The sequence below is a fragment of the Mustela putorius genome, unplaced genomic scaffold, assembly GCF_011764305.1.
Source record: "Mustela putorius furo isolate JIRA1106 unplaced genomic scaffold, ASM1176430v1.1 tig00000585_pilon_pilon_pilon, whole genome shotgun sequence".
Lineage (NCBI taxonomy): Eukaryota > Metazoa > Chordata > Mammalia > Carnivora > Mustelidae > Mustela > Mustela putorius.
In genome coordinates, this window is record NW_025421424.1 from 12,070,572 (window position 1) to 12,082,928 (window position 12,357).

Sequence of the window (12,357 nt, forward strand, 5' to 3'; positions counted from 1 at the left end):
TCCTAAACATAAAAGGAGATATATTTAAATATAATTCCAAAGAGGAAATGAAAACTTTGAAGGGAAAAATGAAACTAGAGCTAATTTAGTGTGCATCAGCAATGTGGAAGGTATACTTGTACAGTTCTCTTAAATCACAGAGAAACTATTAACAAACCTGGTGACAACACAAAAGAAACTGGTTTGTTTGGAAAATAGGAAATCATCTATGAATAACAGTTTTTAAGGAAACCAAAAAGCCTAGCAATGTGTAATTCATAAAGAAGGAAATAAGAGGGGAAAAATACCAGTACTAAAGACAATCTCAACATGGACCTGGAAAAGGCACCCTTCCCTCTTTATCTGTTCTTATCTAAATCCAGATCTCAAATTCAGCTCCTTTTTCTGTGATTTATACCTATTATCTCCACCTGCTCACTAGATACCACAACTTTTCACTTAACCCTGTGTTCTAAACCTAAACTGCTTTTTCCCTCCAAAACTGTTTACCAATAAACAGCATCATCTGCTGCCTACTCTCCTAGACCTGAATCCTAGTGTAAGATGACTCTCCCCCAGCTTAAATCCTATTTATTCTATCTCCAGAATCTCTCTCATATTCTCCATCTGTTTTCTATCTCCTTTGCCACATTTGGCCTTCTTTCTTGGACCAACACTGTAACAGTGCCAGTCTCTTTGCCTCCCACTCCAATTTATCATCCTGTTCTAACATCTATGAGGGTTTTTCTCTAATAATCAGATTATTACAAAAATGGAATCAACATATATCCATTACTGTCACTTGCTTGTTTTCATTAAATATACATTATAGATACCCTTTATACAGAATATAAACACACAGATACAAATACTTCTTTTTGATAGCTACATTACATTCCTTACTACAGGAACACCATAATTTATTCAACTATTCTCCTATATGACAGGTAGTCATCCTGTTTCATTTTTGCCACTATATTTTGCAATGAAGATCTTTATACATATATCTTTTTTTAAAAGACTTAATTTAGGGAGCCTGGATGGCTCAGTGGTTAAGCCGCTGCCTTTGGCTCAGGTCATGATCTCAGGGTCCTGGGATCGAGTACCGCATTGGGCTCTCTGCTCAGCAGGAAGCCTGCTTCCTCCTCTCTCTCTCTCTGCCTGCCTCTCTGCCTACTTGTGATCTCTCTCTGTCAAATAAATAAATAAATAATCTTTTTAAAAATAAATGAATAAATAAAAGACTATTTATTTGAGGGCATCTCGGTTGATTAAGCATCTGCCTTTAGCTCAGGTCATGATTTTAGGGTCGTGGGACTGACTCCCACATTGGGCTCCCTGCTTGGCAGGGAGTCTGCTTCTCCCTCTACCCCTACCCCTGGTGTGTACTCCTTCTTTCTCTTTTCTCATGCTCTCTCTCAAATAAATAAAATCTTAAAAAAAAAAAAAAAGACTATTTAAGTGAGAGAGAGAAGGCAGAGAGAGTACATGTACTAGAGGGAAGAGGGGCACAAAGACAAGGACACTCCCCAGTGAGCACAGAGTCCATCTCAGGGATCCATCCCACAACTCGAGATTATGACCTGAGCCAAAGTCAGATGCTTAACCAAATGAACCACCCAGGTACCCCTATACATATATCTTTATTCACCATTATTTTTATTTCTGAAGGTGAGGCTCTGTAAGAGACTGTTGGCATCAAAAGATATGTGTCTCTTATTTTACTCTATGTTGCCAAATGCTTTCTCAAAAGTTTTTAACCATTCGCATTCCCACCAGCAAGCTTCCCAATTACAACATGATTATCAGTCTGATGGGTCAAAGAAAGAAACTGGTCTTGATTTGCATTTCCACTAAAAACAATCAAATCAATATCCCAACCTTCAAATCACCTGTTTAGATCCTTTATTGCTCTATTGAGTCATTATCTTCTCCTTATCAATTTGCAGATACTCTATATATTAACCCTTTCTTCCTACGCATAGTGTTTTCTTCTAATCTATAGTTTAGCTGGTGTCTTCTACCATATAGGGATTTACAATTTTTACTTAATCAAGTTTTTTTTTAAATCGGATGTGGGTTACCAGATAGTTTTTTTTTTTTTTAAGATTTTATTTATTATTTGACAGAGATCACAAGTAGAGAGAGACGGGCAGAGAGAGAGAGGAGGAAGCAGGCTCCTTGCTGAGCAGAGCCTCATGTGGAGCTCCATCCCATGACCCCGGGATCATGACCTGAGCTGAAGGCAGAGGCTTTAACCCACTGAGCCACCCAGGTGCCCCGACTGTTTTTTTTTTTTTTAATCTAACTCATGCTAGCCTATATTTTCTCCACATTTCGCTGTTTTACATTTTATACTTTAGATCTTTAATACATATGGAATTCATTTTAACTTGCTAAAGTTGGACTAAAATCATGCCTAAGTAAATAAACAAGGAGCAAAGAATCATGGTAAGCAGATGTCAGAGCAAAACGCCTTAAGACACAAATGATTTGTAAAATGTCATTAAATAATGAAAACCTAATATTAAATATTTATGACCTAAACAAAACAACATAAAAGAAATACTATGGGATAAGAGAAAACTATGAGGAATCCAAGTGGACAGGATGGCTGGGTGGCTCAGTTAGTTAAACGTCTGTCTGCCTTTGGCTCAAGTCATGATCCTGGATCAGGATAGAGTCCACATGGGGTTCCCTGCTCAGTGGGAAGCCTGCTTCTCTCCCTACCTTTTGCTCCCCCTGCTTGTGTGCACATACCTCTCTCTCTCTCTGACAAATGAATAAATAAATAAAATTTTTTTTTTTTTTGGACAGAGAGTGAGACACAGCAAGAGAGGGAACACAAGCAGGGGGAGTGGGAGAGGGAGAAGCAGGTTTCCCACCAGGCAGGGAGCCCAATGCGGGGCTCGATCCCGGATCGTGACCTGAGCCAAAGGCAGATGTTTCAAGACTGAGCCACCCAGGCACCACAAAAAAATAAATCTTAAAAACAAACCAAAAAAACAAAAAACAAAAAGGAATGCAAACGGAAATAAAGAAAATATAACAAAGTGAAGATCTAAAAAACAAAATCATAAAGAATTTAAGCTGAAAAATCTTAAAGAACATTTAAGTCCAAACTCTTCATTCTTTAAGCTCTGAAAGTTAAATATAATCTGGAATGAAAATCAAGTTTCCCAACTCTTAGTCCAATGAGAAGAAATAATAAACCAGTCTTTTATAAGTAATGCGTAATGACAATGTGTTTGAAAAATTAAAGAGTCAAAAAGCAGACTTGTGGGACCATAAAGAAATGTACATTCTCAAAAAACTTTTATACATGTTACTAATTCCCAATTAGGATTCCAACAGATTCTGCTGAACTGTGGCCCAAGTTATTTAGTGAATAGGTAAGAATCTTTTTTTTTTTTAAGTGGGCTCCAGGCCCAGTATGGAGCTGAACACAGGGTTTAAACTCGAGTCCCTCAGATGAAAACCTGAGCTGAGTTCAAGAGTCACATGCTTAACTGACTGAGCCACCTGGGCATCTCAGGTAAGAATCTTTATAAAGGTAAATCCAGGAGCCCAGGGCAGGAACAAATGCAATACTCATTATTAGTCAGCTGAATGAACAGACTAAACTGCACATGGGAAAAACCAATTAGGGCTTAAGGCACACACTGTTTAAAAATTGTAAGAAAGTAGAATATATAAAAACTGAGGACTACTTTAAGACCAACTAAATGTATACAAAGGCAACTATTAAAGCACTAATATTTCTAGGCAGGGACGTAGTGAATTCTGTATTTCTGCAAAGAAAATACAGAAGTACCCCTGGGGCTAATAATACATTATATGTTAATAAAAAGGTCTGGAGGGTTTCTTTCTTTCTTTTTTTTTTTTTAAATATTTTATTTATTTATTTGACAGAGAGAGAGCTCACAAGTAGGCAGAGAGGCAGGCAGAGAGAGGAGGAAGCAGGCTCACTGCGGAGCAGAGAACCTGATGCGGGGCTCGATTCCAGGACCCTGGGATCATGACCTGAGCTGAAGGGAGAGGCTTTAACCCTCTGAGCCACCCAGGTGCCCCGGAGGGTTTCTCTCTTAAACATAAAGGTGTGAAAATAAAAAGCTACTGTTACAAAAATTATTTAATGGTAATACAAGTCAGAATAGTATAATAGTTATTCTGGAGAAGAGGGTAGGATTTGGACTGGGAAGAGTTATGGGGTACTTGGAAGCAGTTACATGGATAAAAATCCATTCAGCTGTCAATTTAGCATTAGCACACTTAGCTATATGCTTAATGAAATCTTATTTTCCTTCAAAACAGAAGCAAGAAAACTTCCTTTCAGCATTGTTCCAACAGAATCTCAAAAATGCTAGACACTGATTTTTTTTTTGCTGATGACTGATACCTGAAAGAAGAAAAAAAACCTTCCTTTTTAATGATTCCTCACTGCCTAATGTCTAAACTATTTAGGTCCAACCTACCTTTTGGTCTTCATCACCCTATTACTTGCAACAAATACTCCATATTCAAAAGGAATTATTGCCTCTCCCATAAAAACTGTACTTTAAGGATTGGGCCATGGCTCAGATTTCCCTGTCTGGCAAAATCCTACCACATTTCAATTGCCCTTCCTCTCTGGAGGCCTCCTTGATCCACTTCCAGAAGGGCAATGATTCCTTTTTTCCTGTTCTTTCATGAAACATTCTGCATTGCTAATACAGCACGTGCTACTTGTGTGCCATCACCCCCCACTGAACTGTGAATTCCAGGAAGCCAAGATATATATGCACTTAAGATAGTGTGCAGCATAGATACTCAATTAATACTGATTTTAAAAAATACATGACTGTGCAAATATCCGAAAATTAAAATAAAATTTTGCTTGACAAGATAAAGTTAAAATGACCAGAATGAAAAAATACATAAAACAAAAATAATTGATTAAAGCAAAAATATATTTTATATGTGATTATATTTTAATAGAAAACTTGTAGAAGAATTTGTAAGAAACCTAAGAGTAGTTGTATCTGGAGAGGGAGGCTGGGACAATCTTTTGCTACCAAAATTGTTTTTGCCACATCAAGGTATTTAGACACTTAAAAATGTCAATAGTAAAGATTATGAAATAGCATGGAAAATGCTATGTTGATGTTAGGTACTTAAAAAAATGAATCACACCTGGCGATTCACAGACCTGTACCCCTGGGGCTAATAATACATTATATGTTAATAAAAAAATTAAAAATTAAAAAAAAGAGTCACATTTTTTAATATAAGGACTAAAAAAGAAGGAAAATGTGAAAAAGGGGAAAAGCTTATGATTAAACATATAAAGGACTGCCTTAAATACATTCTGATTACTTTTATCTGTAATTTTTGTAGAGCAACTTTCTCTTAACATTTCCTGTAAAACATGTGCTAAGAATCACAGACATCAGACTACTACTTACAGACAAGACTGCAATGAGGAAAAAAACCGCCACAGGTGGCTTGAGCTTGCTTTGTTTTGTTGCTTTATTTTTTAAGTTGATTCATCAAATTTTTATTTAAAACCTTTTATCAGTGATTTTTTTTTGCTAGTGCTTTCCTATAGCAAAAAGTGGCAACTAGAAACTTACGCTGATTTTAGGTATGGAAATTAGTTTTGCAAATAAATATAGCCTTTGCACTCAAAATAGTAAAGCTTTTTTTAAAAAAGTGTTTTTAAGGGGCACCTGGGTGGCTCAGTGGATTAAGCCTCTGCCTTCAGCTCAGGTCATTATCTCAGGGCCCTAGGCCCTGCATCGAGCACTGCATCTGCAGAGCAGAGAGCCCAATTCCCCTTCTCTCTCTCAGCCTACTTGTGATATCTCTCTCTCTTTCTCTCTCTCGTGTCAAATAAATAAAAATCTTAAAAAAAAAAAAGTGTTTTTAAGACAGTCCCTAAAAGCTGATCGATCCTTTCTCATGTTTTTGGTCTCAGCTCAAATGTCACCTACTCAGAGAAACCTTTCCAGATCCATCTGGCTAAAGTAGCCTATATATATATCTCACAAACTGAAATGTTGTTTATTTCTTGTTTACATTTTTATTTTGTATTATTTCCTACTTGAATGCAGGCTTTGAGAAGGCTGGGAACGTCTCTGTCTTCTACTGCTGTATTCCCACAGGAATTCAGTAGTAGTAATTGAACAAATGGGGGACTTCGGGTAGCAAAAAATGGAGAAAATTATAAAAATAATCTACTATTTACTTTTAACAAGCATTTGCATTTTGTTAGGGCCTGTTTGGAATTTATAGCTCTAGAAGACACAAGAGTGGACCCAACTTTAAAAAGCTTATCAAGACACATTAGGCAGTAGTGAAAAGTGCCATTTGAGAAGGATACTTCAAATGCTCCAGAAATTTAAGAGGCTGGGTTAAAATAAGAAGCCACTATGGAGATAGTAGCCCCATTTGAGCCAAGATTTGAAGGCTAGCTAAAATTTGGACAGGTGAAGAACAGGCATAAGGGAAGCATTCTGAACAGAAATTGGCATAAAGATGGAGAAGATTTCAAGAAGACTCAACAGTATAGACTAGTTGAACATCAAGATCATACAAGGAAAAGGTAGAAAATAAGGTAGGTTAAGGTCAGGTTATAAGTCTTCAAAAGCAGACTAAGTATTTGAAATCATTTCTAGACAACTGGAGGGACTCTCTCCAGTCTTCAAACAGGAGATCAGCATGGTCACAGCACTGCACTGTAACAAGAAAATTATTCTGGCAGCTATTGGCCAGTTAGGCTACGAGCAAGGGCTTGGAGTGTTAGTAAGGAGGCGGGGCTACAGCAATAAACTGGGCATGAGATAAGGCTCTGAACTAAGGTTTAAATTAAACACTACAGAAATTCACAGACACATGACACGTTAACTCTGCAGCCAGAAGGATCTGGGTGTGAATACTAAGTCTATATTTAATAGCTCTATCAGGTTTCTAAAAAAGAGCTTTTTTGAGATATAATTTGCGTACCATACAATTCACCCAAGGTGTACAATTAAACAGCTTTCAGTATATTCAGAGTTGGGCATCCACCACCATAATCAATTTTATAACCTTTTCATTACTCCAAAAGGAAACCCTCCCCTTAGCCATTATCCCTGAATCACGCCATCTTCTCCTCCCCCCAGATGTACACAACTGCTAATCTACTTTCTATCTCCAATTTTGGACATTTAATGTAAACAGAGTCATACAATATGTGGTTATTTGTGAATGGCTTCTTTCAACTGGCACAACTTTTTCAAGATTCATCAATACTGTACCATCTATCAGTAGTTCATTTCTTTTTATTAATAGTTCATTGTAGGACATACTGCTTATTACTTATCTATTCATCAAACCATAGGTATTTGGGTTGATTTTTTTGGCTATTATGAATAATACGGCTATGATAATATGATACAACTATAATAATATTTTAGTATCTATGAAGATATGTATGTATTTCAACATCTATGAAATAAAGATAATCATTCTTACCAAATTTTCATAGATGTAAAAAATAATGCCTAACACCGAATAAATGTTCAAGAAATATTAGTTTCCTTCTCCCTACATTTTGGGTAATTTGAAGGTTATTTAGCTTTCTACCATGATGCAACTAGCAAATCTAGCTAGATCAATCTAGCAAAACCAAAAGAGTAGTATTCTCCCACCTCTTAGGAGATTCCTTCATCATTTCTTACAGACTCTATTCTCTTTTGCTAACAGAACTCAGAGTCCCTCTTCTGTCTCTTTCTACTTTACTCTCTATATGATGAATGAATGTCATCTTGTTTTTTAGTTATGTTTCTATTTACACAAAGATTCAAATAACTGTTTTTTAACCCTGACATTTCTTTCCTTCCTTTCAGTCTCCCATCTTATCTTACACTCCATCTCACATCCTGGTGCAACCTCAAGTTAACAGCACTAGACAGAAATTTTGTTATCGCTAAACTCTGCCTATTGCCCAGTTTCCACACTATCAAAACGGATGTTATTGTCATTAACTGTTTTTTCTTATAAATGCTGATGTTATATAGCTTGGCAATTATTTTTACAATGCAATTCACTACCACTTTCATGTATATGTACTTACATACCACTGTGATTGAAAAATAGTACCAAATCTTAAGTCACCCATGCAAATCTTAAAAAACAGAATGCTAACCCTATTATTATCAAATTTTAAAAAACATGTTATCATAACTTATTTTCCCCCTTCTATTTATACAGTCGTTTTAAGTATCTAGTATGTTCAGCAATATGCCAGTTACTGATTTGGAGTTTTAATTTTATACAAGGAACTCTGTAACTCCCAGAATTTTAAGTCATGTCTATCCTTTGCTTAACAAACCAGAGTCAGAAATACTAATTAGATGTTACTCCTTTTCCACTACTAGGCCATAATTAATTTGAACTCACAAGCCAAACAATGATGGTTCTTCCTGTTTTCTGGTTTCATTCCTTCTCTAACCTGTCAGACCTAGCTTTGGAGTGATTTTTTATGAAATCGTAGATGATAAGGCAGAAGAACAGAACATCAGTACCTAACAAGCAGTAGTACAGTCGGAAACAGCAGGGAGTGGCCCAGAGCGTGTGGAGAGAGAAGGTGCAGCTTTTGCTCCGAGATTTAATCATTCAAATTGTTCCTTCTCCAGAACTCTTTAGAAAGTGGGCTCCTCTAGGAATACGGAAGGGTCTATTTAACAGAAAGGTTTTGTTTTTCTTTTAGAGGACCGGAAAGTGTAGTTCTAAAACCCTGCTTGGTACTAAAACGAAGATGCCGAATAAGCAGTCTTTGGAAACAAGTGTGGGGAGAAGGGGAGGGGCGGGTTACAGAAACACAGTGCAGATTGTCCCGGGTGGAGAGACATCACCGACTGGCGGGGCTCCGGGGGGAGCAGAGGAGCGCTGGGAGCCCCGCCGAGGATAGGCACAAGGGCCGCGCGAGAAAAAGCCAGGCTGGGGGCCGCTCACCCAGGGCAAGGCTTCGGGGCCAAAGCGAGGCCGAGACGAGGCGGTGCCCCATGAGAGGGAGAAGGCCACTCGCTCCACCCCGCCCATTCTGGTGCTGACAAGAAATAGGGGTGGGAAGGAAAGCAGGAAAAAGTCCTAGCAGGGACGCGGGTCCCAAAGCAACAAGTGCCCGCGGCGGCTCCCTAAGAAACTGCTGGTCCGGGGCAGGAAAGCAAGGCACAGTGTGGCGGCCTCCTGGCCTTCCCACGCTTAGCCCCTGCCCCACCGCACTCACTCTGCCACACGACGCTCTTCAGCCCCCGTTCCGTCACCGGCGGCGCCATCTTCCCAACACTGCAGAAGAGCAGCCTCCGCCTCCCGTTTGCAACCTACTTTACCAGGGCGAAAGCAGCCCTGTGGCCCTGCCCCCACTGACTGGCCGCGCCCTCCGGTGACGCCACGCGCGACTGCAAGGGGATTCCCTCCCACTCCTGGACCGAGGCTGCGCAGTGAGGGTGGAATCGGCTGGGGCAGTCGTGCGCCCCCTAACGGGAGGTTCCATTAGCAGAAATGCGTCGACCTCTGAGGTCAAAAGCAAAATCGTTCCTGTGGGTTGAGAGAGAAGGCGATGTAAGAAATTCCGAATTCACGCATACAGTAGTTGAAGAAGTACTTCCCTCTCTTTGCAAAAGAAGTCTCCACTTTGCGAAGCAATTCATAATACACTTCACTCAATAGCCAGCTCAACTACCAAATAGAAAATTTATCCCTTACTTATTTTATTCATTTTTCAAGGACGTAATAATCGTGTAGAACTCTGAGGTCCCCTCCAGTGTGTCCCTAACTATGCAAGACTTCCAGGGCACTCAAATAAATGAAAAACCCACTTCCAAAGAATTTTAAATCTCCTTTGAGACCTCCATTATTGGCATGTTGAAGGTAGTCAAAAGTTGATTGAAAAAAAAAATGAATGTCTTGGGACGCTGGATGGCTCAGTGGATTAAGCCTCTGCCTTAGGCTTAAGTCATGATCTTAGGGTTCTGGGATAGAGTCCTGATGCCCCTGCTTTTGCGCGTGGGTGTGTGTTCTCCGGACAGTTACGAAATTTAAAGAAATTTTTGGCAGAGAGCTATTTCCTGAGAGGGTGCTTTGGAGATGAAATCAAAGTAATCAATCACAAAATAAATCAGTTTGGTTGCTGAGAACCCCATCTGTGACATAGCAATCATATACATTGTCAGGAAGTAGAGTTTCCTGCAGATTTGCAAAGAACCGATAGTCTTTTTTTTTTTTTAAAGATTTTATTTATTTATCGGGGGGGGGGGGAGAGCGAGCACAGGCAGACAGAATGGCAGGCAGAGGCAGAGGGAGAAGCATGCTCCCCGCCGAGCAAGGAGCCCGATGCGGGACTCGATCCGAGGACGCCGGGATCATGACCTGAGCCGAAGGCAGCTGCTTAACCAACTGAGCCACCCAGGCGTCCCAAGAACTGATAGTCTTAATAGAAAAGTGGAAATGGTTAGTTACTATACTCATAATAACAGTGACTGATATTTACTGAGTGCTATTATATGCAAGGGATCATGGTAAGTGGATTATCTCATTGATCCTCAAAGCAACCCTTAAAGACAAGGAAACATACTCTGCTTGTGGTAGAGTGGGGACTAGGATAAGGCAGTAGAGTAGTCTGTGGGATAATTTGCAATATATGCTCTGTAGGAGAGAAAAGGAGAATGAAGAATAAAAGCATCCATAATTTGGGTTCAAGCACACCCTGTGGCGTTAATGGTTTTTCCGTTCATGGCTGATATGGGAATGGAAGCTGGAACCCTGACCTCTTTTAAACCTACTTTAAATGGACTCAGTTGCTCAGGATCTTAAACAAATGAACACATCATTTCCCTCTCCCTTTTCAATTGAAAATCAGATTCTGCTGAGTATAGGAGGTGGAGCCTCAAGCCCCGAGAGAAAGACATGACAGTGCAGACTCACCCTTTTGAAATGGAACTTCTTGCCCTAGAGAGTTAAACCAAGACAGAGAAGTGAGGTGGGTGAAGAGCCTCCAGGTGCCAGGGAATGACACAGAAAGGCCTTCTGGGGTTGGAAGTTTGACTTGGATCACATGGGGTACAGTTGTAGCTCATGTCCCTGAAGGCTACATTCCAAGGTGGCAGAGAGTTACAGTGGAACAAATGTGTGCCTTAGCCTAAAATCCTGGCTCTGCCTCTTAGTAGCTGTGTGACTTCAAATACCTCAGTTTCATTGCATTTATGTGTTACAAATATGATAAAACCTCACACAGCCCAACAAGATGAAAGTACTTATTGGCATTTTACAGATGTGAAAACTGAGTTTCAGAAATTAAATAAATCATGTAAGCCCTCAGAATGGCTCCAAGATGATTGCCTTTTCTGTTGTACTGTATTGTTTAACCTCCCTTGCTCCCCCAATTTTATATAAGCTCCCTGAGCTGTCTTTCCTAATTTGCCTAGACAAGGAATTTGTCTTTTTGCCTTGACAAACAAAATTTGTTTGTTTGCCTTGAACAAGGAATTTGAGTCTCCTGAACATGACAAGGCAGAATGTAGGGTAAAATCCAACAACACTGGTCAGAGGCAAAACATCTATGTATGATGTTTTGAAAGAATTTGAAAGAAGAAAAATAATCAAAATAACAAGGGCTGAACATAAAAGCTCTTGAGTTAGGGCAACTCATTAACTCACCATCTTATTTCCAGGTCTTCTTCCTTAATAACTGGTGACTTAATCATGATAATCCAGAGAAATAGTCTCCAAAAAATATCATGGATTAGTAGGTCTCATCAATGCTACATATTTATGTGGCCCCATGATAATTTGTGTTTCAAGTGGTTAGCTGTGTAAACATGAGTGAGTTACTTGACCTTTCTGAGTCTTATATTCCTTGTCTGTATAAAAGAGTAATATTATCTAGCTCATAAGGTTGTTCTGAGAATGAACTGAGTATCTGGAAAGCACCTAGAAGCACATGGTATGTGCTACACCCATGTTTTGCTTTTATATAAGTTCACCCAATGTGGACCATCTTGTCTTCTGTAGAATTCTGACCAAAACAGCCCAGCCTCAGATGCCTTGGTAAAGTAGATGGCCATTTCCTTTTCTGTGTCCTGGTATTCATAAGATTGAGGTGTACTGGTCCCAGATCCCCAATGTCCTAGAACCAGGGATTCTTACCTTCATTTGGCCTTAGCCCTTGGCTCTGTGGCTATTCCAGTCAGCCATGGACACAGCTCTATATGGAGAGAACACCCTGCTGGCAAGTGGGCTCAGCACACAGTCTCACATGGGCCCTGCATCACAGCCCAGAACACTGCCCCAGTTCATGGTTGCCCTCACACAGCATGGACCCACTCTGAATCTCATAGACCCCTCCAGATCGTCTCA

At 39.6% G+C, this 12,357-nt stretch overlaps 1 protein-coding gene across 3 annotated transcripts in view; it reads right to left on the reverse strand.

Moving 5' to 3' along the window:
* Positions 1-9,380, reverse strand: part of STXBP3 (syntaxin binding protein 3) — a 56,027-nt gene extending 46,647 nt beyond the window's left edge. For all 3 annotated transcript variants that reach the window (XR_006607297.1, XM_045081966.1, XM_045081967.1), the window contains exon 1: positions 9,230-9,380. Coding sequence is in view for 2 of the 3 variants with exons in the window: in XM_045081966.1 (XP_044937901.1) it covers positions 9,230-9,278 (49 nt within the window). In the remaining variant the exon portion in view is untranslated. The remainder of the gene's footprint in view (positions 1-9,229) is intronic.
* Between the last annotated feature and the right edge of the window lie 2,977 nt (positions 9,381-12,357).